Source organism: Magnolia sinica, chromosome 19 (assembly GCF_029962835.1).
Source record: "Magnolia sinica isolate HGM2019 chromosome 19, MsV1, whole genome shotgun sequence".
Lineage (NCBI taxonomy): Eukaryota > Viridiplantae > Streptophyta > Magnoliopsida > Magnoliales > Magnoliaceae > Magnolia > Magnolia sinica.
In genome coordinates, this window is record NC_080591.1 from 2,337,252 (window position 1) to 2,363,792 (window position 26,541).

Here is a 26,541-nt window from a genome sequence, read left to right on the forward strand (position 1 = left end):
TTTAAAATGATCTCTTAAAATAGATGAATGGTGTAGATATTGTTAATACATCACTGCGGTGCCATGTAACTTTGATCTCCTTTGAACCGTTCGTACAACTCGGACCTCGAGGAGCGTCAGTGCTCGTCTTCGCACGACACGTACCTACAGCAGCTATATAGCTGGTGTGCGGTACACCAGCCAATCCGCTTCCTAAAGAACATTTCTTCCCTCTATTTCGAATTTCAGATTTATGAACAGTTACAACGCTTCTTCCTTCGAATAGAGGAAAAGAGAAAGGAAGGAAAGAGAGAGAGAGGGAGAGAGAGAGAATCTGAGAGGAGAATTTATACATATTTTCAATTATTGTTCGAGAATCTAAATCGAGGTAATTTCATAGCTTAAAATGGAATTTTCTTGGACGAAGTTTGATTTTTTTTATTTTTATTTTTTGTAGTTTTGCCGTATTTTAAAGTGTTTTCAGGAACTTTTTATTGCAATTTTGGAATGGATTTTTGGTAGAATTGATTTTTTTTTTCGACTGCAATTTGATGGAATTTTGGAAGAACTTGAAATGATTAGGTTTTTTTTTTTTTTTTTTCGTTTAGATTTTTTGAGAATTTTAGCAATTAAATGACTTTGGATGTTAAAAAATTAGTCAAGTAGACATTCATTGCTGTTTGAATTGAATTTCGAGCTGAAAATTTATTTCTTTATTTATTTACATTTAGGGGCTAAAAATTGAGGAGATAATCAAAGTGTTCAGAGTGCAAGCCGTTTTGAGGAACTGGACTTGTTAAACTATAGATCTGTTTTGAACTTTTCAGTGACGGAATGGTGCTGGAAATTGGGAATTTTGCGTTCTTCAAGAACTTTTGATCGAGGTTTTGAATGGTCTAAACATTTATATGTAATTTTGTTGAGATTTGAGGATGAGTTTGTCTGTTTGAATGCGATTTCGTGTTTGCATTTAGGCAAGTTGAGACTCTTGGGTGTGTAATTGACATTTTGACCACAAAAAGTTAGTTTTCAGTTTTTTATGTGTTCTAATTGTGATGCTGAATTTATATGACCCATTTGGATGCTTATTTTCTCAAATAGGTTGAGATTTCGAAGTTTGGAATCACCTTCGAAGACCAAAAGTTGCACTATTTTTGGGTGGTTTGAACTGGGTGGTTTTGATCTATTTGAATGCTTTAAAAAAGATTTAATGATGGTTTTTAGAATTTGATCTTTTTGAATAAGTCTTTTACTACTTTTTTAGTTTATAATTTCTGTGTCAATTTGTTTTCGAATCTTGAAAGTTGAGATATTCTGATTTCTTTAGTGGAGATTTTGGAATGAGTTTTGATCTAGTAAAAAGAATGTGGAGCTGGATCCATTTTGACTGCTTTATTTGTTGAATACAAAGTTTAGATTTTAATTGTTCAAATACCTTGCAAGCTTTACGTGAAAATCAATACTCTTTCAAGTTCTTTGATGGATTTTGGAGAGTGTTTTGTGATACACTTTTAGGTTATTTAATGATTTTTGAGAGTTTTTGTTAATCTATTTGTCTAGCTGAATGCTTGATTACTTAATCCTATGGAGATTCTTGTGGTGTTTGCTCAGTTCGACTTCTCATTTTCTTATAATAATTTCAACTATTAGCTTAAGGACGCCTTCCAACCTTGGAATGTAGCTTTCTCTAGCACAATATAGAGGATTTGAAACTGTTTTATATCCATATTTGAATGTTTTATTTCTTGATGTAATGGGCTTTTTTTTTTATGTTCTCATGTGGATGCTTGTGTTCCAATAGTAATTTAGGTCTTTAACGTGTGAATGGCATGTTAAGCTTGAAAGAAGATTCCCATCTGCCCGGAGTTGTAACTTTTTATCAAATCGATAACATATCTGTATACGGTCCTCAATTGTGCGGAAGAGATTCAGTGTGATTTTTATCTTATGACCATCGACCGATGTTCGATAAATTCTCTGATTTTGTACTTGTTCATCTTTCAGCTGTGGAGGGTGGGTCTCTGATTGAGCAACATGAGCAATACCCTAGGACACGGTTTAATCCACCGAACTCTATGCCAGCCTACTTTTCTCGAGCATCAAAGTAAGATCCATTCAGGGATACCTTGCAATTCTTCATTTCAAGTCCCAGCAGCATCCATGTCAAACCAATCAGCATGTCAAATGCGGATCTCACTAGTTTCTACCAAATTTCACGGGAACACTCTGAATAAAGCAAAAGCAAAAGTATCTCGGGGAAGGCACTCTGGAGTTTCTATCGTTCCTCGTGCTGTATTGGCTGCAGATCCTGCTTCTGAGGTGGTTTCTTTCTCATGCTATTCCTGTAGTTATTGGTTCTCTATTGACATGCATTAGCCTATTACCATTCCCGTGTTGGAATATGGTGTGATATGTTATGTTTGGATTGGATTGGCATTTGAACCATTTACTTGTCTCTAGATGCTGATTGTATTGCATTCTGAGGTCTTTCTCTGTGGCTATATTCTCCGTTTGTTCTCACTAGCATACTGAGGTGTTATTTGTACTAGTATATATGGCGAGAGCAATGCACATGGATGGTGGAAGTGGTTTGCGAGACATGGGCAAGTGGTTGGAGAAATGGTTGATAAGGGTACTCTTGAAGAGTGTAATTGTTGATACACACGCACTTTGAAATCATACACATTAACGCATTTAAACCATCCAAGCAGTAGGACATACTTTAGATAGGTGATTATCCCCAATTCAAATCAATGTAATGATCCTAACCTCTGATTGATTCTTTGTTGAATTTCGACCATTGATTATCTATGTTTTGACTGTCTGGTTAAATATCCACCAATCAGCCATTTAGGAAGCAAATCTGTAAATTTTGGTTTAATAGCCATTTAAATCAGGGCCCATGATTTGCACTGTTTAGTTTCAGTTCATTATATACAGTTTAAGAGCCATTTAAATCAGGGCCCATTGATTATCTACGTTTTGACTGTCCGTGAAATGCTTGATGAAATGACTAGACCGAATGAAGGTGAGTGAAAGTCTTGCTATTTGCAAATTTTTAGCCGCTCATCAAGTACCCGAAGACCACTGGCTACGTGTTTTGCGTGAAGAGAAGCTATATGTCAACCTCAAAAAATACTTATTCATGGTTGACAATGTAGCCTTTTTGGGATATGTTGTCTTATCTCAAGGCATCGAAGTAGATAAAGAGAAACTCAAAGCAAGTGTTGAGTGGCCAACTCCAAAATTGGTTATCAAAGTACGATGTTTCCATAGCCTAATAACATTCTACCAACAGTCCGTAAGTATAAGGTAAGATGCCTATACTAAATATCTCGTCCGATGGAAAAACAAGCCTTGATATGAAGATACTTGGATCAATGATGAGAAATTACGGGATCTCGACAAAAGAATGTGGTAAAGATTTACCAAGCTGAACTCAAGGACGAGTTCTTTTTATGGAGAGAAGATTGATGCAACCCTTTGTATACCAAGAAGTACTATATCATACCAAGAAGTACTATATCATACCAAGAAGTACTATTATATATGTAGTAGTCTTTTCATGAGAGAGGGTGATTTCCTATTCCCTTGGGTGAATGAGTCCACAAGCTATCCATTGTTTGGTGAGTGATTCCCCAACCCTTGGGTGAGTGAGTCCCCAAGCTATCCCTTGTTGGGTGAGTGATTCCCCAACTCCTTGGGTGAGTGAGTTCCTAAGCTCTCTCTTTTCTTATTCTCATTTGGCCTATGTACTCTTTGATCCAAATTATAGCAACAAAGTTTTTCTTTCTTTCTCTTTATTACATTTCTTTGGGTTCTACATCAAGTGGTATCGGAGCGGGAGACCACTGTTCGAGTCTCCTTACCGGTGTGGGTAGATGATGTAGGTGCATCTGCACACTAGGGTGGGGTGGCCCACGAGGTAGGGTCTATGAGATGTAGAATGACCATGGGATGGGTCCCACTGTGGGACCTGTGAGATGCGGGGTAGCCCACAGGGAGATCTTGGTCGGTTTGTCTGGGAGGGCCTAGATGAAGGGATATTCCGGTGCTTCCCCAACAGCTCTGGAGCTTTTGGTGTGTTGGCTGGCATAAAAAAGATGTGAAGTCCAGTTGACTTCCTAAGCATTTAATGGAAATGAAGCCTTGTTGGAGTAAGAATTGAAAAAAGTGTGATTTAAATTTTTGTTTTTGACTATTTCCATTCTTGGTGCAGGTTGTAGGAAAATTCAATCTTGATGGAGATTCTGAACTACAGGTAAACTCTCTTAGCTCAGGTTAATTTGACTCAAAAGTGACTGCTACCTTCCTATTAACATCAAGATTCATCTTGGCAATTGAACAGATTGGAGTCAGTACCCCAACTTCGGGTTCTTTGTCACAGGTGGATATTCAAGTTACGAATAGCAATAACTCTCTAATTCTTCACTGGGGTGCAATTCGTGATAAAAACAAGTGAGTCTGATGGTATTTCTGGGAGTTTCTTTTATTTCATTTTTCACATTCTTTGATTGTGACTCTCTTTCTTTCCTTTCCATCAGGAATTGGGCACGTCCTTCCCGTCGTCCGGATGGAACAAAAGTATACAAGAACAAGGCTCTTAGAACACCTTTCAGAAAAGTAAGTTCTAAGTATTATTGTGTCTTAGTCAGGAATGCCTCTCATTCAGTTTGATTATTCATGATACTTATTTGGATTGTTTTATGTAATGAGTTTGTTATTTTGTTTGTAGTCTGGTCCAAACTCCTCCTTGACAATAGAAATTGATGATCCTGAAATACAAGCTATAGAGTTTCTTATTCTTGATGAGTCACGGAATAAATGGTGAGTTTTTTTTTTTTTTTTTTGTCTCATATTCCATGAATCGATTCTTATGTCACCTTGATTATGATTCATTTCCACCTTTATTGTATAGGTTCAAAAATAATGGTGAGAACTTCCTTGTTCAGTTAACAAAGGACAAGGTGATTCCAAATGTTTTGGTTCCTCCAGATGTTTCGGTTCCTGAAGACCTTGTGCAGATTCAGGCATATCTTAGGTGGGAAAGAAAGGGTAAACAGGCATATACACCAGAGCAAGAGAAGGCAAGTGTTTATTTATTTATTTATTTTTATATCATCTTCTATGTCTTTCCAATGAATGGAGGAATGGAAGATATGGTTGCTATGAAATGAAATTGTTGCGGTGACACTATTTTAATTTCTTTTGCATTCAGGAATTTCCTTGATACATCTTGTTTCATTGCCTATATGTCATACATGTGCTGTAAACTTATATGGTTGTGTTTCCATTGACTTCCCAAATCTTCAATCTCAATCCCCTTCAAAATGGATTTTGTAAGTCTTCATTCAGCCTTTGATGTAGCTCCTAGAAGATCAACCAATTAATCAGTTGGCCATCATGGTTACGGCAGCATTTTATCTGAATGTAAGAACATCTAAAAAGAACATTATTCAGACATTAAGTGACTAAGGCCATTTTCAAAATTTCACTTCATGCAAACATTTACCGCCTGACTCTAGATAAGAAAATTCCTGTTGCTAGTTGCTATGTTGCTTCCGTTGACAGCATTGTTTGGGACGTGAAGTGCGTAAGAAACCTTCACGATTGGAAGGTAACTGAATTTGTGGGGCTGCTTGAGTGCATTTCTACGGTGGTTCCCGACCAATCCACATCAGACAAACTGCTCTGGACCCGGGACAAAACTAGTGTTTTCTTGGTGAAATCTTTATACTCATACCTTGCTTCCTCCCCCAATTCAGCGGGCCCTGTTTCCCCTTGTCACACCCCCCCCCCCCCCCCCCAAATATATTTGCTTTGCCTGGTTGGTCAGAAAGAATCGGATCCTTACAGTTGATAACCTGAGAAAGAGGGGCATGCAACTTGTCAATATCTGCCTTTGTTGTATTCAAGAAGAAGAATCGGTTGATCATCTATTGGTCCATTGCCCGTTTATTGCCTAGATTTGGTTGGATTTTTCCAAGAGATTCAACATCAGTGGGTGCATCCTGAAGTTCTCCTTCAACATGCTGGCATCTTGGCATGGATTCAAGCTGGGCAAAGATAGAACTCAGATTTGGAGAATGGTGATCCTTGCCATTTGGTGGTCAGTCTGGGAGGAAAGGAACAACAGATGCTTCAATAACAATCAGTCCTCGGTTCAAGTAGTGTGTGCTAGGGCTAAAAATCCGATTGTAGAATGGGTGACTAATGTTAATGGTCTTAAGGATCATGACCTCTTATTTCTAGGATTTTAGTCTTCTCTGCTATCTCAGCAGTTTTTTCTTGTACTTTCTTTTTTCCTTAATATAATCCCGTTATCTTTGAAAAAAAAAATAATAATTGGAAGAACATTATTTGAATTTTGATCAAAGAATGAACTGAAAAAGCAAAAGGCGAGCTCAATTTTTTGCAACATGGTAGATAGCAGCCTGACTCGGTATCTGAAAACCAAAGCAAGCTGATGATTTGACTCATTGTTATCTTCTTCCTAGCAAATGAAATATTAATTTCACTGAGACAAAATTTGAGCATTTTTGGACTTGGAAATTCATTTTAGGTAGTAGTTTCCTGGGTTTATTAGATGAAACTCTATATGTAATGTGAATGCGCCCACCTCCCATATGACAATGTCATCAGCGCGTATAATTGCAATTTTCTGTATGATTATTTTGGGATCCTTTCAGATGCTGCTGGTTAAACTAACAAACTCAAAGGGTCAATCAAACGTGTGCCCTATGATCAATTGCCAATGTCAGGCTTTTTTAGCAACCATGACTTTGCTGACAATGTCATCAGCTCGTATAATTGCAATTTTCTGTATGATTATTTTGGGATCCTTTCAGATGCTGCTGGTTAAACTAACAAACTCAAAGGGTCAATCAAACGTGTGCCCTATGATCAATTGCCAATGTCAGGCTTTTTTAGCAACCATGACTTTGCATGAGAAACCACACACCCCCCCCCCCCAACCCCCAAAGAAAAGAAAAAAAGAAAAAAAAGGAAGAAGAAGAAAGAAAGAGCTGTTACTTGAGGAGGATGAAAAGGGTTGCAGTACTATATGAGCATCCTTGGAGATGCATAAGGGATCAAGTCATCAAGTAGGAGGGAGGGAGGGAGGGAGGGAGGCTAATGTGGAGTCCCATCATATACTTGGTCCTAATGCTTTTATGGTGATGGCGTGGATTTATCTGTAAGAAGTTGAGCATTTAGGTTGTCACTTGTGAGGTACAGATGGCATGATGGCAACTCCTGTAAACATGGAGCGTCAAATTGCCCCTTGAGGAAAGAAATGAAAATGCCAATCCCATTTCTGAGTATATGTAGCATCTGATTTCTTGTTAGACAGATTATCCTGATAATTTTTTAGTAGAATATCTCAATGTTGGCCTCTATAAGGAACTTCTTTCTATTTTCATATTCTTGTTTCTTGTTGTTATTCATGTGTACCAGGAGGAGTATGAAGCAGCTCGCTCTGAGTTATTTCAGGAAGTAGCAAGGGGAACTTCCATAGAGCAACTTCGAGCAAAAGTAATGAGAAAAGATGATAATTCAAAGAAGCCTATTGTTCCTGAAAGCAACAAGATACCTGATGATCTTGTACAAGTACAATCATATATACGATGGGAGAAAGCAGGAAAACCCAACTATTCCCCAGATCAACAACTTGTAGCACTCAATCCTCTCTAGCTTTCTCTTTATCATTAATGTCAGAACAAATTTGTCGATGAATCTACCGATTCTTGTACAATTTGTAAAATGGGTAATGAGTTTTCTCTTATGATTATTCTAAATGGTTTCGGTAACATTCTTGGAACAGATGGAGTTTGAGGAAGCTAGAAAAGAGCTGCAACTTGAATTAAATCAGGGCACCTCCCTTGATGAGATACGGAAGAAAATTGTCAAAGGAAGCATCCAAACTAAAGTTTCTAAGCAACTAGAGAAGAAAAAATATTTTACAGCAGAAAGAATTCAGCGCAAGAAAAGGGACATCATGCAGTTTCTTAATAAATATGCCACTGAAGCAGTAGTGAAAGAAAAAACTCCTCCCACACCACAAGTGCCAACAGTGCTAGAACTTTGGTCGCAGGCTAAAGAAGGGCAGGATGGTGGTCGCATTATGAATAAGAAAATCTTTAAGCTCGGCGATAAAGAACTTCTGGTTAGATAGTTCTATGATTTACTTTTAGAAACTATTGCATGCATGCATCCCTTTTAGAGATCTTAGTCTGCCTTCTCCCATTTTGAAGGTGCTTGTAACCCGTACTTCTGGCAAGACAAAAGTTTATGTCGCTACAGATCTGCAAGAACCGCTTGTCCTTCATTGGGCATTGTCGCAGAAAACAGGAGAGTGGAAGGTAGGTTTAGTTTCAAATCCATCAACTAAGAAAAAATTGTTAAGGTGAAGTTCATATTTATCCGAGTGCTATTCTCATAGCATTCTTTGAGGCAAAAAAGTATTTTTCCATGAAGTCACGTAAGAGGCATATTTGGCAGGCACCACCTCCTAGCATACTGCCCCCTGGTTCAGTTTTGCTGGATAAGGCTAGTGAAACACAATTTGTAGAGGAGTCTTATGGAGATACTTCTTACCAGGTACTATCATACAAATTCTGATCTCTGTTGTCATATTCCTTATAGTAAACATTTTTTTGTCATATTTAACTGGAAAATTTATGTTTTTTTTTTTTTTTTTTTTCCCGTCATATTTAATTGGAAAATTTATGCTATGTGGTTACAGTATTTCCTCATATCCTTGTTTAGTTTGCAGGTGAAATTTGTAGAGATAGAGCTTGATGAAGGTGATTTTAAGGGGATGCCTTTTGTTCTTCTTTCTAGTGGAAACTGGATAAAGAATAATGGCTCTGACTTCTATGTCGAATTTAGCAGTCGAATAGAGAAGGCTAAAAAGGTTGCTTACTGTTTAAGTTTCCAACATTTCTATAAATACAGTGGAATTTTAATAAGCATGGATCTTGTACTGCATTGCACATCAGACACTTCTCAGGTTTTAATGTCTCTTTCTTCTCTTGGTAAAAGGATGCCGGTGATGGAAAAGGTACGGCAAAGGCATTGCTGGATAAAATAGCGCAAATGGAGAGTGAAGCTCAGAAGTCCTTTATGCATAGGTCAGTATTTGCTTGTCACTTGACGTTGTGCAGTAGGTGTGTTTTACACTTGATCACCCTTTATCTTCTTTTTATGTTTTCTTTGCTATATTGTAGTTCCTCATGTAGATTATTAGAGCTTTTCAAGGTTCTCATCTCAAATGATAATTTTATGAGATGAGTTTAATGTCTTAGAAAATGCCCATTGTAGATCAAACAAAACATGAGGGAGAGGATCATTGAAGTCTTTTTATGGTTTTGGTTGTTGTGGTGAGTGAGGTGGCTCCAAGGGAAAGACTTTGGTCTATGCTGGTATTCTTCGAGTATCACTTTATGCTTGATTGCTGCTTTGAATAAAATGTTGATTGCAGATCTTCTTCTGGATTGGAAGCAGTGGATTCCAATGTGTGCATTATGTGCAAGAGAACTTTGAGTCAGTCTCCCTAAAAGCATGGAAGCGTGAGATGGAGTCATCTACAAGGCTATGTAGAGAGGTTAAGGAGAGATCCTCATATATTCACATTTGCAATGAGTTCTCTTATGCTTGGATGTGCATGTGAAGGAGAGGTTAGAGGAGTTCTCTTTAACATAGGATTTTCAATCAGTTTGGAAAGGCCATTGGGGTTTGTCCAAAGTTCCAAACATCTTTAGGTGGCGTGTTGGTGAATATTAATTTCATTAAGCTCTCCAATCTTTAAGTTGTCAATCTCATCCTTTGCTTTACATTGTGCAGAAGCATCTTTTCATCTTTTCTACTCAAATTTCCCTTCCCATCCAGAAGAACCAAAAGGAATTGCACTACTCATTCAAGGCTGTATGAAGTAGGGATGAGTAGTGACATTTGGTCTCCTTCTAACTCTGACTTAGTTCATTTGCTCCACTGAGCTCTTTGCGCTTACTAGTTTTATGGAAGTGTACTCATGGTTCCTTATCTATATAAAATTTTTCTGGGAATGAGAACTTACCCCTCTGTTAAGCCAGTGACAAGTAGTGCATGCCCTTTTAAAGCAATCATGGGAGTGATATTCTCCAATATAAGTGAAAGGACTAAATACAATGCACGCAGATAGGATATGTTATTTAGTCTCGTTCCCCATGGTGGATTGTTCACTCCCCAAGTATAGGGTTGTGATGTAGTAATAAACTCGGTAAGACCGAGGTCGAATCCACAGGGACTGATACCTGTACGTTATCTGAAACCAAGTAGAAATAGAACTAGATTTAAGATGTGATCTAAACCAAATAGAATTTAAGGAATAATTGTGGAATAATTATCTAAAACTTTAAGGAATTTAAAGGAAAGAAACTAGGGATTCAGAGGATCCACTTGTAGGGATCAGGGAGATCTTTTGCCTGCATCAAGAATCATGGAAATCAAACTGAACCTACTTGATCTAGTCTTCACAAGATGAAAGGTATATGAATTAGAATGGATTCCATCATCTAACCATGCCAAGGAGACAAAGCAAACAACAGGATTAAACTAATTACCAACCAATCAATAATGTATGAAGATTAGGAAGGGTATCGCCATCCGACCATGCCCATGAGACGATGGTGAACAACAGGGCTTCCTGACGTCATAAACATTAAAAGGGAAAAGAAATATTCAAAGCCATTACAGACCTATTGTAATTTCAGTCACAACAGACCATTAAAGACTAAGAAAAATATTCCTTTAATAATCAACTAAAATCAACATCAGTTCAGTCTAAACAAAAGGCACAAGCAAAAAGGCCTCCCATCACGCTGCAAGCTTCACCTCTTAGCCCTATCTAAGAGGTTCCAACATGAATGGGCTGGATCCAAAACAAATACAATAGAAAGAAAAGAATAGAAAAAAGAAAAAAAACAAAAATTACTTTCCTAGCTCCCTGTCGAACATCCCACGTTGAAGCCTTCCAAAACGAGCCCTCCTGTTACCTCTCTCTCTCTATCTGACGTCCCCTATTCAAGCATGACCTCTTCTCCACGTTTGAAACTCTTTTTATAGCTTTTGGAGTGGTGGAAATCGGAATTGGGAAGCTATCGCACGCGCAATGAAAGCCTTTTCGCAGCCCAAGTTCGGGCTTCATAACTCTCGCGTTCCTTGCATTATTTATGTAAAATCGGCGTCTCTTGGAAGTGTTTTGGCTGGCCTACACGATGGGACGGTTCAGATCTACCATATGATCAAAGATGGTGGGCCACAACCGCCTGGAAAGTTCGATTTCGCGGACGTGCGTAGCCTTTCGCACGTCCGCGCCGACGTGATCGGTGGGCCCCACAGAGGTATTTTCTGGAAAATCCACCCGTCCATTGGATTCGTGACGAAATTTTGGCCAAGAATGGATAGTTTTGAGCGTCCCATTGACGCGCCCGAGAAGAAATCACCTCAAAAATCGTTTTGAACGTCGCAGGACCGTCGCTATTTGTGGCCTCTGTATCGCGTACGTGTGCTTGCATGGGTCCAAAAGTTCAGCAAGGTTTTGTAGTAGTCGAGGCCCTCTACACGATGAACGGTTTGGATTGTCCACTTGGACAATGTGTGGGGCCCACTAGCGTCCGTAAAAACGGACAGTTCCGTCCGTTACACGGCGTGAAACGGCAATTGACGTATTTGGGAAGAAGACGCTGCTGACCTGTTTTGGTGCGGCTCGCGTGCGTTGTGTACCTTATGTACACGCTGTATAAACAGAGCCCATTGTGATGTTCTATCAAAATCTAAACCATCCATTTGTTTCCTCATATTATTTAAACCGCCGAGACCAAAGTTGAGACAGTTCCAGATATCAGGCGGGCCCAGAATCAATGGTTTATGGGCTGATCTGTCAGTTGGAGTACTTCCATAGTGATCCGAGGACTGAAATTTGATATGTACGGCTAATTTATGGCCCTCAGGCCATGTATAAAGTTTTGAGCCAATCAGATGGCGGGAACTATGTGATCTTGCATTCTTCACCAATTTCGGGCCTCTTTAATGTGAATGGCCTGATTTTTTCGGATCCTTGATGCATAATTCCATCGATCTTCGTCCCCTGGAGTCCGTCCCTTGCCTTGGGTATCATCAGAGCGTTAAATCCATGGTTTAAGCACCCTTTTTCAGTTCATGCTTGTAAATACACTCTGCATCACAAATACAATTAAATCAGGCTATTAAACGGTATCATGATTGTAAATCCATGCAATAAATGGGTCTGATATGCAATATTTGACCCTCAACACAACCCCCAACCAGCATTTTGCTAGTCCCGAGCAAAGTATGCGAAAAGTAAGTTGAGAATTACAGAACAATTTCTACAAACTCGAGAGATTTATGAAAAACAATTCAGATATTCGAATTCTAAGATTTATGAATGTTGGCATTACTTTCTCCTAGAATCAAACTCACGGTACTACATAATCAAGCTCAAATATTAATCCATTAATTAGAACAATGCTAAATATTGAATTCCATGGATGTATAGTCTAATCTCGACTTGTCAACATTAAGTTTTACCTCGATATTTAAGGATATCATTGGTAACAACTAAGAGAATTCACGATAACCCAACTTGGCTTACACATTATCTTTTTATTCTTTTATTTTTGATTTTTTTTTTTTTTTCATTAGAAGTAACGCCAAGAAGAGGGATCAGATCCTCACCTATAGGGAGCAAACCTAAGGTAAAGACTGTACACCCAACTTTTTCACATATCATTCATGGGGAATTGAATCCTCACTTATAGGGAGCAAACCTATGGTAAAGACTGTTCGCCCAATCTATTCAATTTCTCAAGTTGGTTCCTTTCATGTTTAGTGATTACCAAGTTAATCCTTTAATATCAAACTGAAACCTTAATATGCAAGTGAGATGTATCCTGCGAATTCATGACTCAATCAATGTTTACAAATTCTAATAATGGATTAACAATTCAAACTTAGCTGTGAAATTTAATAGATAACTGAATCCAAGAGTCATGAAGTACCAACATCACGCATCTTGAAATTCTAAATGCCCTAGATGGCCGTCAAAATCACTTCGAATTCATCAGAAAGCCTGAAAAATTAAAAATTTTCACAACTTTTGCTCAAGACCAATAAATACTGATTAGGAAACCTAATCTCCCACCCCAACCAAAAATCTACATTGTCCTCAATGTAAAAGAAATAAACATGCAATGCACATGGGACAAAATAAGTAAATGAGAAGTGATAGGAAGATAATACCTGAAAAAATCAAGAGGCTTTCCATAGCTATTTACGTAAAAGAGGGTCAGTACAAGAGAGAAACCAACAACAGTAAAGACAAGATCCTACCTATACCACTTTCGCAGGTGCTCTCGATTGCATTTAGCATATGCAACAAGCCTTTAAACCCCTAGGTTGCCTCTAGTGGACGAGTTATAGTCTCGTGAGGGTTTGCAGTAATGTTACCCACAAACATTGAACTAACTAATGATAAAAACGAAATGAAATGAAGAGCTGGGTTGCCTCCCAGGAGCGCTAAGTTTACCGTCTTCAGCCAGACAAATAAAACAACTATCCTAGTCCTAAGAAAGCAAGGAAAAACTACTGAGTCAAGCCGCAAGGTTCCTCTTTCGGCCAGTATCTTGATAAGTTTCTCAGTAAGTTCCTCAATAGGATCATCCAAAAGCCCTTTTTGCAATAGGCTTGGACGCCTTGGAGCATGACCTTCCATAGAAACTTATGTACCTCGTTAAAGTTTTGCTGTTGATTCGCTTGAGGTATCCAAAATATATATGATTCACCTGTGTCAGAAAAAGTTGCAAAGTTAGTATCCCATGGTGAATCAGACTACAGGTAGATCAAATTGAGAAAAATTTTCGGAAGTGGTGTAGTCTCAACACATTCCAAAGTAGCAAACTTCGTTCAATTTTCAGCTCCTCCTCCCTAATGGTAAACATTGAAGCTGTGGAAGAAGGGGCTTCAAAGTCAGGGTTCTCTCGGTCAGTGATGACTACCGAGATGTTGTCTTGCAAGGCATTCACTATGTCTCTTATCATGGGATCATTTGAATCTGCAAAGTGTGCCAAACAATCATCAAAAGAGTTGGGACATTCAGCTGAGGGTGATTCATTTTTCACCTTAAAGCTTGTGATGATCTGCCCAATGAATCCATTGTCTTTAAAGGTAAACGGAGGTATGCTCTCTTGCTCCAGCCCTGCACAGATAGATTGAAAATCAATAGGGGAAGCATCGATGTGATCACTTTGTTCATTGAAACTACTCAATCGAGGTGTTGAATTGTCAAACGTGTACAGCTCAAATGGTGGCCTCAACTTAGTGGTTTCAATTTCCAAGGTCGTAGCGAGCAACTCGTCCTTCTCCCGAATCACATCATCATTTAATTCAGAGGAGCGGTCCAAACATGTTTCACAAGAGTTAGAAGGGTCTATTGTAAGGGGCTCATCCTCCACCTTAAAATCAGACATGTCAGGTGAGGGGAGTGGCTCATTATGACCGACCACTTCATGTACGTCTTGATCATTGACCTGGACCAAACTTGAGATTGATTCTAGGGGACTTTGGGCTGTATATTCATGATCATCATCCCAATAAGCATCATTGTCTAATTCCGTGCAGTACACACTTGGGATAGGGTTGCTCTCCTCACATTCTACACCTAAGTTCGGTTGAGGTTTGAAAAAACTAACCTCTACGTCATCATTGAGATCCTGTGTGTCATGTGATGAAAGTGTGTCATCATCACTGTATTTGAAAGATACCCAAGCATCTTGACCATTCCTTTGAACAGTCATCGAGATCAACTCATTGGGAAATTGAACCATATGCTCATTGATAGAATCCAACTCCTCATTTGTAATTCCAGAGTTCTTCCAAAGCGAGTTAGGATAACTTTTCTCGCATTGTATTTCTGGAATGAATTGTGGTTGAGATAACCGAGCCTTCTCTATCTTATCAAGGCGCGAATTAAGCACTTCCAACGATTTTCTCATTTCCGTGAGATAGGCAAGGCTACGCTGAGCTAAATCCTCTTGAATTGCTTCTGGTTGGATATCAATGGTAGGGTATCCAAGAGGATAATCATTATAACATATAGTTGGTTCATCTTCCAAATTTTGATGTTTCCCCTGGTAATAGTCATACTGATCATACATGGGAGAATATGATGGTTGATAATAATCCTCGTTTCCATAATTACGATCATATACGACCCTATTAACAGATGGAACATAACGTTTTAGTCGGTTCTCAATGTCTGTTCTTGATGGAGAAAAATCTTGAGGTATACGTTGAATTCCACAACCCTCAGGCATTCCCCAATATCTCTTATCCATCTCGGCATATGCATGTACCCACGCTTCCATGGTAGAACCCTAACTCTGAGTCTAATCCTAGAAGAAAGAAAAATCCTACAGAAGTATGGAAAGTAAGATGAAGGAGAAGTTAGAAAGAAGGTACCAAATGAGAAGTTCCTATGTTAAGATCCTGTAAAAGAAAACAATAGAAAATTAGTTTCTAAAAAGGAGACCTAGAATTAGAAAGTTTCTAAACTGGAAAATCGAAGCCTAAAAATAAAATAAATGAAAGATGAGCTAGTTTCTAAAATTAGAAAGAATTTCTAAAAATGGCAATAATTAACCTAGTTTCTAAAAACAAAAGATGAAAGTTTAAAAATAACTAGTTCCTAAAAATAGAAAAATACTAGAAAATAGAAAATTTTCAAAACTCAAATCCTAATTCTAAAAATAGAAAAAGTAGAGGAATTAGAAAGGGATTACCAGTTTAGAAGTTATTTCAGGATCCTACAAAACAGAAAAACAGGTTAGTTTCTAAAAATAAAATAATAGTTTCTAAAAAAATAAAATAAAATAAAAACCTTTAACCTAAAGTTAGTAAAATCCTAATCCTAACCTAATTCTAAAACTAATTAATTTCAGAAGAACGTAACCGTCAGTCCCCAGCAACGGTGCCAAAAACTTGTTCACTCCCCAAGTATAGGGTTGCGATGTAGTAATAAACTCGGTAAGACCGAGGTTGAATCCACAGGGACTGATACCTGTACGTTATCTGAAACCAAGTAGAAATAGAACTAGATTTAAGATGTGATCTAAACCAAATAGAATTTAAGGAATAATTGTGGAATAATTATCTAAAACTTTAAGGAATTTAAAGGAAAGAAACTAGGGATTCAGAGGATCCACTTGTAGGGATCAGGGAGATCTTTTGCCTGCATCAAGAATCATGGAAATCAAACTGAACCTACTTGATCTAGTCTTCACAAGATGAAAGGTATATGAATTAGAATGGATTCCATCATCTAACCATGCCAAGGAGACAAAGCAAACAACAGGATTAAACTAATTACCAACCAATCAATAATGTATGAAGATTAGGAAGGGTATCGCCATCCGACCATGCCCATGAGACGATGGTGAACAACAGGGCTTCCTGACGTCATAAACATTAAAAGGGAAAAGAAATATTCAAAGCCATTACAGACCTATTGTAATTTCAGTCACAGCAGACCATTAAAGACTAAGAAAAATATTCCTTTAATAATCAACTAAAATCAACATCAGTTCAGTCTAAACAAAAGGCACAAGCAAAAAGGTCCCCCATCACGCTGCAAGCTTCACCTCTTAGCCCTAGCTAAGAGGTTCAGCCCAACATGAATGGGCTGGATCCAAAACAAATACAATAGAAAGAAAAGAATAGAAAAAAGAAAAAAAAAACAAAAATTACTTTCCTAGCTCCCTGTCGAACATCCCACGTTGAAGCCTTCCAAAACGAGCCCTCCTGTTACCTCTCTCTCTCTATCTGACGTCCCCTATTCAAGCATGACCTCTTCTCCACGTTTGAAACTCTTTTTATAGCTTTTGGAGTGGTGGAAATCGGAATTGGGAAGCTATCGCACGCGCAGCGAAAGCCTTTTCGCAGCCAAGTTCGGGGCTTCATAACTCTCGCGTTCCTTGCATTATTTCTGTAAAATCAGCGTCTCTTGGAAGTGTTTTGGCTGGCCTACACGATGGACGGTTCAGATCTACCATATGATCAAAGATGGTGGGCCACAACTGCCTGGAAAGTTCGATTTCGCGGACGTGCGTAGCCTTTCGCACGTCCGGCGCTGACGTGATCGGTGGGCCCCACAGAGGTATTTTCTGAAAAATCCACCCCGTCCATTGAATTCAGGACGAAATTTCGGTCAAGAATGGATAGTTTTGAACGTCCATTGACGCGGCCCAGAGAAGAAATCACCTCAAAAATCGTTTTGAACGTCGCAGGACCGCCAGTTTGTGGCCTCTGTATCGCGCACGTGTGCTTGCATGGGTCCAAAAGTTCAGCAAGGTTTTGTAGTAGTCGAGGCCCTCTACACGATGAACGGTTTGGATTGTCCACTTGGACAATGTGTGGGGCCCACTAGCGTCCGTAAAAACGGACAGTTCCGTCCGTTACACGGCGTGAAATGGCAATTGACGTATTTGGGAAGAAGACGCTGCTGACCTGTTTTGGTGCGGCTCGCGTGCGTTGTGTACCTTATGTACACGCTGTATAAACAGAGCCCATTGTGATGTTCTATCAAAATCTAAACCATCCATTTGTTTCCTCATATTATTTAAACCGCCGAGACCAAAGTTGAGACAGTTCCAGATATCAGGCGGGCCCAGAATCAATGGTTTATGGGCTGATCTGTCAGTTGGAGTACTTCCATAGTGATCCGAGGACTGAAATTTGATATGTACGGCTAATTTATGGCCCTCAGGCCATGTATAAAGTTTTGAGCCAATCAGATGGCGGGAACTATGTGATCTTGCATTCTTCACCAATTTCGGGCCTTTTTAATGTGAATGGCCTGATTTTCTCGGATCCTTGATGCATAATTCCATCGATCTTCGTCCCCTGGAGTCCGTCCCTTGCCTTGGGTATCATCAGAGCGTTAAATCCATGGTTTAAGCACCCTTTTTCAGTTCATGCTTGTAAATACACTCTGCATCACAAATACAATTAAATCAGGCTATTAAACGGTATCATGATTGTAAATCCATGCAATAAATGGGTCTGATATGCAATATTTGACCCTCAACATGGATATGTCCAACATTGATTGACATGGGCAGTGTACCAAGGTGAAACAATGAACTATCAAAATAAATTCTTCCCTATGCCATATTATGGGGTGTTTTTGGTTGTTTGGTTATTCCCATTCCAATAAGATTGTATTTCCTCATCCACGCTACTCAATATATGTAGATTAGATTCACAGTCATCATGGAACAACCAATATGGTGTTTATTTTCTTAGGTGTTATCCTTGGGACGAGGCTTTCCAACCTGTTGCATTATTTGGTCACAAGAAACACTTCCATGCTTTATAACTATTATTAGCTTTTGCAGTACATGACTATATCTGTTACTTAATGCAACAAAACAAAGAGTTTTTGTAACAGATCATTTCCATGTTGGAGTGTCTTTGAGATGATTGATGAAAACTAAAATTTTGATTCTGTTATCTGCTTAGTTCTGACTTTTCTGCATTATGAAATGGTAGCTTCTGTTTCGGCATGCATCTTGTTTGGTTCCATGTGTGGCTCCTGAGATAATTAGCAATAATTTCCCGTGCCTCAGATTTAACATTGCAGCAGACTTGATGGAGTGGGCTAAAGATGCTGGGGAGTTGGGTCTTGCAGGGATGCTAGTGTGGATGAGGTTTATGGCTACAAGGCAGCTAATTTGGAATAAGAACTACAATGTGAAGCCACGGTATAATATACATTGCATTAATTTACTTTTCTGTCATTGTCCTATTATTTCTCTATTACATAAAATGAAATCTTGACAGGAAGTTAAAAGCTCTCAGTAATAGAAAGATCAGAAGTTCGTACTCTTTCTACAAAAAAACAACTGTACAACATACTTGCAGTATATATGTGGAAACTTTCTAATATCAATATATATCTCTTGTAAGCATTATTTAGGTGTTCTATATTCTTCTTGAACTGGATAATGCCCAGGTCAATTGATATCCTTTTTTAAGCTTGGAACTAGGTGATCCAAGGCAAAAGGGAGACTATGGCAATTGTCCTTGCCGTGGTGTGGCCATTTTGGAAAGAGCATAACAGTAGGAACTTACAAATTAGTTTGATACCATGGAAATTTTGCTATGAAGAGCAAGGTAGGGTGGCTTTTTGTGCTTTAGGGCTATCCCACTTTAAGGGATGTAAATAGGAAAATCTTTTGGATTTTTGGAGTCTATTCTCTTAGATTTTTTGTAGCGGAGGTGAGTGGATGATCTTTCACCATTCTTTGCCCTTTCTTCTCTATGTTTTCTTTTTGTTTGGTGCTTGTATGATGAAAAGATAGTTTTGTTTGGTGCTTGTAAGATTGAGTATTTTTCTACCAAAAAATTGCAGGAATAATGCCAACATGACTTACATACCTATGCGCGAAGGACCCATATTGCATCTTATCACAACAAATTTATTTTTTTTTTTGAAAAGTGAGAATATTATTAAAAGAAACCAGAAAGAAAACAACACAAAGGAAATGGAAAAGAAGAAAGAAAAAAAAACAAGAAAAAGGAAAAACCCTAAAAAACTAGTACTAGAATACAGTCATCAGCCCCACGGCTGAAAGATACAACCATTAGCCCCACGGCTGAAAGGAATAGCCCCAAGAACCAAATCAGCCAGAAGCCACAAGGGGACCTAAAAGCTAGAGAGCCCAATATCCCTGAACAACACAAGGACTTTAGAGAGCACCCCAATCAAAGAGGAACTCTGATTCATGAAACAACGATTGTTCCTTTCAGCCCACGTGGCCCAACACACAGCCAGCGAAAGGATCCTCCACTTTCTTTTTCCTAAGGCTCCTATGTGCTCGTTGTGCCACAAGCAGAAAAGGTCTTTGATTGCTTTAGGCATAGTTTGCGAGATTCCCGCCATCCAGAGAATGCTTCACCAAATATCCGTAGAATAGGGACAGTGGATAAAGAGATGATCGACTGTTCTCTCTGCCCTCTAGCAAAGCAAATAGACATTTGATAGAGGCATTCCTCTCTTCTTTAGGTTGTCGATTGTCAACACTCGCTTTTTACCCAGAAGACAACAAAAAGCTGCAACCTTAGGGGCACACCATAATGCCAAACTGGACCCATATGAGAGGAAGTCAAAGGAATCTGAGCTGCTAAAGATTTGTACAGCGATCGGACCAAGAAGTGACTAAATTGCACCAGCGACCAACATATGGACTCGGCTCGAGTCAGCTCGGATTGACTCGGCTTGAATGGCCGATTTGAGCCAAGCCAAGCTAATTATTTGAAGCTCGAGTTGAGTTCAAGCCAAGTTCGACCAGGGGCATTTCAACTCGACTGAACTCAACCAAGCTCAAACTCGAGCTCGATTAATAAATATATTAAATATTATATATTATAAATATTATATATATATATATATTATATATATATTATATTAATATAAGTTTTAAGTTTAAACAAACCCTAGAGTCTCTATCTAACCGCACGCACCCCCTTCCCTTTCCCTTTCTTCTCTTTCTCTGCCCACTGTCAGGCGCACGCCCGCTCGAACCACCACCACCAGTTTTCATTTCAGCTCCACAATAGTATGATTTCAATCTCTTGAGATCTACTTCATAGGAGAGAAACCCAAGAAATTCAAGATGGGTTCTTCTCAGATTTGTTAGATCTTTGAGGAAATCCAATGATCTGATTGGCTAGAGCTCTTTACTTGGATTTCTGACCTATGTTCTGCTTTATTTCTCTTCTAGTACTTGGATTTCTGCTAGTGGAAGAAGATCAAGAACAGATCGGTTCTTACAGGTTTCCTCATCCGATTTGAAGCTTTGTTTGGTTTTTTCATCGAGTTTTGCTTTGATTCTCTTAAGATTTTTGAATTTTTCATCAATGGAGGAGGATCAAGAATAGAATCCATTACTCTCTCACCCAACAAGCTCGAGCTCGACTCGAGGTAAACTCGACTCGACTCGAACCACTAGCTCGACTCGATAGCTTTGGCAAACAAGCCAAGCTTCAATGTTGAGCTCGAGACCAAGCTCGAGATCGAGCTCGAACTCGAGTACATCATGGACAAGCCATGCCAAGCTTGGCCCACCTCGACTCGAATTTGTACAGCGATCGGACCAAGAAGTGACTAAATTGCACCAGCGACCAACATATGGAGTCTGCCGCATTTGAGATTGGCATAAAGTTCTGCAAACGAAGCAATAACTGAGAGAATTCATTGATTTCAACATCAGAAAGGCAGGGGAATTTGCAACAGTTGATGACAAGAGCATTAGTACCAGATGAGCCTCTTGTGGATGCAATGGTTTGTCTTTCATAAATCTATGAATATCACCTTTGACTATGAAATATGAATACACACGACTGTCCTTTAATCATTACTCTGATCCTAAAGGTTGACAAAATCCTATGATGTTATCCTATGCTCCATATCTGAAAGCACACACAGGTCCAATAGCCCAATTGATAGCATCCTCCATATCCAGAAGCACACAGGATATAATGTAAAAATAAATACGAAACAAAAATAAATTTAAACTTTCACTGACCTTATATTCTCATAGCAGCCATTATAGTTTCAGATTAAATTATTTTTCGCAAGTCAGGTATATTCAAAGAACAAACTAAGATTGCTATGGCAGACTAAGATGTTGATGTTGAAGATACACACAGCTAGCACAAGAAATTGTCTTTAGACTCCTGGTGCAGCACTCACCAACACTCAAGTTACGGTTCTGTTAGCAATTCAAAAATTATGGTTGTAAAACAACCACTTACTCTAAAAGCTTAAGCTGTCAGAGTGTGGTGTATCAATGTATATCAAAGGACTTTATCACTCCAACACCCCCCTGTACGTGCGGGGTGGGAACACCGCACAGGAACATACTGACGAGGGTGGAGGGACACTCACACCATAAATAGGCTGGGCTTGATTTCCCAATCCCTGGGCCGGACCTGATTTTCCTGACCCCCCATGGGTGAATACTATATTAGCAAGGCATATTTGCTACTCTCGAGATTCGAACACAGGACCTTCGGCTTTGATACCATGTCAAACAACCACTTAATCTAAAAGCTTAAGCTGTTAGAGTGTGGTGTATCAATGTATATCAAGGGACTTTATCACTCCAACAATGGTGGTCTCTATCTCTTTACTGAGCAAGCGGTGCTTTCCTGCAAATCTTTTTCTATCGCATTTTAAAATTGTTTGCATTTAATTGCAGTGAAATCAGTAAAGCCCAGGATAGACTTACAGATTTGCTCCAGGACGTATATAAGACCTGCCCCCAGTACAGGGAGATGGTGCGGATGATCATGTCTACTGTAGGTCGTGGAGGTGAAGGGGATGTGGGGCAGCGCATTCGGGATGAAATCTTGGTGATCCAGGTATATATGGATGTCTTTTAGGGCATATTTTACTTTTATTTGAGTAGGGGACTGAAGAGTCAAATTATATGATTTTGACTCTTGTTTGAGGTGAAGAGGAATTGGGAGCAGCTCTTTGACCTTTATTTGAGTAGGGGACTGAAGAAGCGAACTATATGAATTTTCTTTTATCTTTCTTTTTTTTTTTTTTTTTTTTTTTTTTTTTTTTTTTGTGGGCAGAGAAATAATGATTGCAAGGGTGGAATGATGGAAGAATGGCATCAAAAGCTACATAACAACACCAGTCCAGATGATGTTGTAATCTGTCAGGTACTTTATATTATGATTTGCTGTAAAACTCATGGTTACTTGCCATTATGAGTAGCATAAGTGCATAAAAAATTGTTCTTTTGCAGGCACTTATTGATTATATTAAAAGTGACTTCAACATCGATGTTTACTGGAACACCTTGAATTCTAATGGCATAACAAAAGAACGCCTTTTAAGTTATGACCGTGCAATTCATAATGAACCACATTTCCGGCGTGACCAGAAGGAGGGTCTTTTGCGTGATCTGGGACATTACATGAGAACTTTAAAGGTTGGTTAAACAACTTTTTTAGTTGGAACTTCGTTCTATCTGATACTCTAGCCATTCCCCTCCTCCCTCTTAAAAAAAAGTGGGAAAACAAAACTGTATAATGAGTGTAAACTCATTAATACTATTTTTTTAAAAAGGTTACAACGATCTTTACTAAAAAGAGAAACAGAGCAAGGATCAGAGATCTATGCCCCAAAATTACAGCAACCAAGACCTAAAGGAATCAAAATATACAACAAAAGAAGCAAGGCCCAAGCAATGACATCACATTTTGGCCTCCTAAACAACTCGTCAGGCGCCAATTACGATTATGGAAGCTTCTCACATTGCACTCTTCCCAAATCAACCATAAACCAGCGAGAAGAGTCTCCACAATGCTCTCCCTTATTACCAACCCCACCTCATGACATGCTAACAAAAAAGAGACGCAAACTGTCCTGGAATCACCAGACAACAATGGAAGAGGTCAAAGAAATGTTTCCAAATGGCTCTTGCAAAAATGCAATGCATGAATACATGGTCCATGCACTCTGCACCTTGAAGGCACATAATGCACAAGTTGGGGATAATCATGTCTATTGTGGAAGTCGTCCATCAGGCAAGCAAATGCAATAATCTTGGGTGGCACCTTGTGCAACGAAATAGATTCCATCAGCTCATTGCACTCCCTCAAGTATGGGGTCAAATTGCCACATAACAGGACTGAACAAAAAATCTTCTGGACATCTTCCATCTCGATCAAAAGGAGGCCGAAACCTGACTTTGAAGAAGATACTGTAAGCATATCAGCATGCCAAACATCCTCCCAGAATCTGATACGAGAGCTATCCCCACCGAGTACACAAGCCTTTATTGAACCACTGACAATTCTAATGATGACCTTTCTCACTGAAGCTTTATAAAATGAGGATCCCTTAGTGAACCAACCTCCTTCAGCCAAAGGATTTTACTCATTGTGTTCGATTGCAAGTTTCACAATGTTCACTCCATGATAAGACACCTTCAGAAACACATCAAGATACGAATTCTATTTGAGAGTACAATAGTAAGGTGGAGTTACTATCATGAAGCCGAAGGCACTATTGCTACCCCAACTACAATATCAACTCATGCACAATTAGATGGTCAACCCTTGCTCAATTTCTCATTCATGGAATTGTCAGAATGGCTGTTTTTCAAGCAAGATAAAAAGGTTATCATTACTCTTGAGAATTGAAGATATGTTTAAAGTGAGGCTGTCACCCAATGAAATGTGTTAAATACTAATGATAATCAATGTGTTTCCAGTTGAACTGCAATGATTATCTTCAAGACCTTGAAAACTGTTAAAAGTGAAAAATGTGTATTGAAATCATTCATTTTTGCACTATAAAAAGTCCATGTTATTGATTAAAATGGAAAAAGTACAAAGCCCATGTCTAATGACTCTAACATGCTACCATGGAGAAAACTTGGTAATTCATATGGCCTTTCAATTTTTTATTTTTGTTGATGCAATGTTGACTTTAACTGCCACTGTGAGTACCATCTGCATCCTTCATAGACAATGTCACAGTTCATAACTATGGCTTTTTGGTGATTTACCCTGTAGGCAGTTCACTCCGGTGCAGATCTCGAGTCTGCTATAGCAAATTGCATGGGTTACAGAGCCGAGGTACTATTACTTATTTGTATGGGGCCGCAATGAAAAGGATCCTGTTCTTGTTATTTGATAGATCTTTTACTTTCCTTCAGGGACAAGGCTTCATGGTTGGGGTTCAGATAAATCCAATCTCAGGCATACCTTCTGGATATCCGGTAGACATTTTCAACTTCTCTATATGTCCATCATAGTAATCACCAATCTGCTCCAATTTAGGAGTCCAGCTACATGCATGCTCTGATGAATTATTTGGACAGGAATTGCTGCAATTTGTTCTAGATCATGTTGAAGATAAGAGGGTAGAATATTTGCTTGAGGTTAGTGAAATAGTGATGCAGGCTTTTGCTTTTAGTGCTCATGCTGTGTTCTCTTCAAATTTCTTTTAACCAGTTGTATTTAATTTCTGAAAATGTCATACTGCAGGGATTGCTGGAGGCTCGTGCAGAACTTCGACCCTTGCTTCTTAAATCTCATGATCGCTTAAGAGATCTATTATTTTTGGATATTGCTCTTGATTCTACAGTTAGGACGGCCCTCGAGAGGGGATATGAGGAGCTGAATAATGCTGAACCAGAGGTGGATTATTGTTGGCATGTCCACAGTTGGTTTGGTTTCCATTGCACTATCTTCTCATTTGCTGTCAATGAGTTTAGTTTTTTTTTTTTTTTTTTTTCCGGATTGGCGTCTCTGTTATGTATTTGCTTCTCGGTGTTCTTTTTTTTTTTTTTTGACAAATAACAATAAACTTCTACTAGAAAGAGAAGACCTACATCACCTGTTTCTATTTTTATCCTAAAATATTTATATCGTACTTAAATATTTCTCACCAGCGCAATTGTTTTTGTTGCAGAAAATTATGTATTTCATCAGTCTTGTTCTTGAAAATCTTGCACTTTCTTCAGACAATAACGAGGATCTCATTTACTGCTTAAAGGTATTTCTAAGTTTAGTGAAGTAACACTAATCATATCTCATTCTTCAAAGTTTATAATGGTCCGTGCTGTTTTAACGATGACCACTGATAAGGTTTCCACCAAATTTATGCTTCTAATTTAATATTCTTTTTGTTTTCGAAGGGATGGAATAATGCTCTAGACTTGTCCAGAAAAAGAGATGATCAGTGGGCATTATATGCGAAGGCAGTTCTTGATCGGACCCGGCTTGCTCTTGCAAGCAAGGGAGAGTACTACCATCAAGTTCTGCAACCATCAGCAGAATACCTTGGATCACTTCTTGGAGTTGACCAATGGGCTGTATGTATTTACTGTAGCAAGATTACGCCTTTCCCTTTTGGTTTATAGAGCTCACTTTTACACTTGGTTTTGTATTTATAAGCACCTGTCGTGCAGGTAAACCTATTTACTGAAGAAGTCATTCGTGCTGGATCGGCTGCTTCATTGTCATCACTTCTTAATAGACTTGACCCTGTTCTTCGGAAGACGGCTCATCTAGGCAGGTGGGTAAACTACAGCATGGTTTATCAATTGCCTTCACTTGCAACACTTAAAAATTAGAAAAATCAGCATTAAAAGTTCAGTTTTCTTACTGTAGTTGGTGCTGAAAGAACATTGGTCATCTAAATTCAAGTTCATTGGCTAGTGCCTGATCTTTAAACTTGAAGATTGGATGGTAGTATACATTCTTCAGCTATGTGCATATTATTACTGTAATCAAGCGCATGGTGTAGAAGAAAGTAGAAGAAGAGAAGAAGAGAAGGAGAAGAAAATAGAAACTTTGGAGCAAGGTTGCAGAGAATTATCTCCTCTCACACCCTAATGCTATTTTATTGACCTAATGAACATTCGGAATTGTGGCCTGAGGGAACACCAAAGTATACACAGACACACTTATAATGAGACT

General features: G+C 38.8%; 1 protein-coding gene across 2 annotated transcripts in view; it reads left to right on the plus strand.

Moving 5' to 3' along the window:
* Positions 1–205: 205 nt before the first annotated feature.
* LOC131235505 (alpha-glucan water dikinase, chloroplastic) overlaps positions 206–26,541 on the plus strand; it is a 36,520-nt gene continuing 10,184 nt past the window's right edge. Inside the window, exons 1-24 of one of the 2 annotated variants that reach the window (XM_058232691.1) lie at positions 206–367; positions 1,984–2,298; positions 4,199–4,240; positions 4,328–4,437; positions 4,524–4,602; positions 4,715–4,806; positions 4,898–5,066; positions 7,435–7,650; positions 7,802–8,143; positions 8,232–8,339; positions 8,479–8,577; positions 8,753–8,893; positions 9,022–9,110; positions 18,660–18,794; positions 22,296–22,458; positions 22,678–22,767; positions 22,854–23,039; positions 24,631–24,693; positions 24,774–24,836; positions 24,939–24,998; positions 25,105–25,257; positions 25,532–25,615; positions 25,758–25,934; positions 26,031–26,137. In XM_058232691.1, coding sequence (XP_058088674.1) covers positions 2,014–2,298; positions 4,199–4,240; positions 4,328–4,437; positions 4,524–4,602; positions 4,715–4,806; positions 4,898–5,066; positions 7,435–7,650; positions 7,802–8,143; positions 8,232–8,339; positions 8,479–8,577; positions 8,753–8,893; positions 9,022–9,110; positions 18,660–18,794; positions 22,296–22,458; positions 22,678–22,767; positions 22,854–23,039; positions 24,631–24,693; positions 24,774–24,836; positions 24,939–24,998; positions 25,105–25,257; positions 25,532–25,615; positions 25,758–25,934; positions 26,031–26,137 — 3,053 coding nt within the window. In that variant the 5' untranslated portion in view covers positions 206–367; positions 1,984–2,013. Of the gene's footprint in view, positions 368–593; positions 864–1,983; positions 2,299–4,198; positions 4,241–4,327; positions 4,438–4,523; positions 4,603–4,714; positions 4,807–4,897; positions 5,067–7,434; positions 7,651–7,801; positions 8,144–8,231; positions 8,340–8,478; positions 8,578–8,752; positions 8,894–9,021; positions 9,111–18,659; positions 18,795–22,295; positions 22,459–22,677; positions 22,768–22,853; positions 23,040–24,630; positions 24,694–24,773; positions 24,837–24,938; positions 24,999–25,104; positions 25,258–25,531; positions 25,616–25,757; positions 25,935–26,030; positions 26,138–26,541 lie in introns of those variants that run through there. The other variant, XM_058232692.1, reaches the window with a different exon arrangement.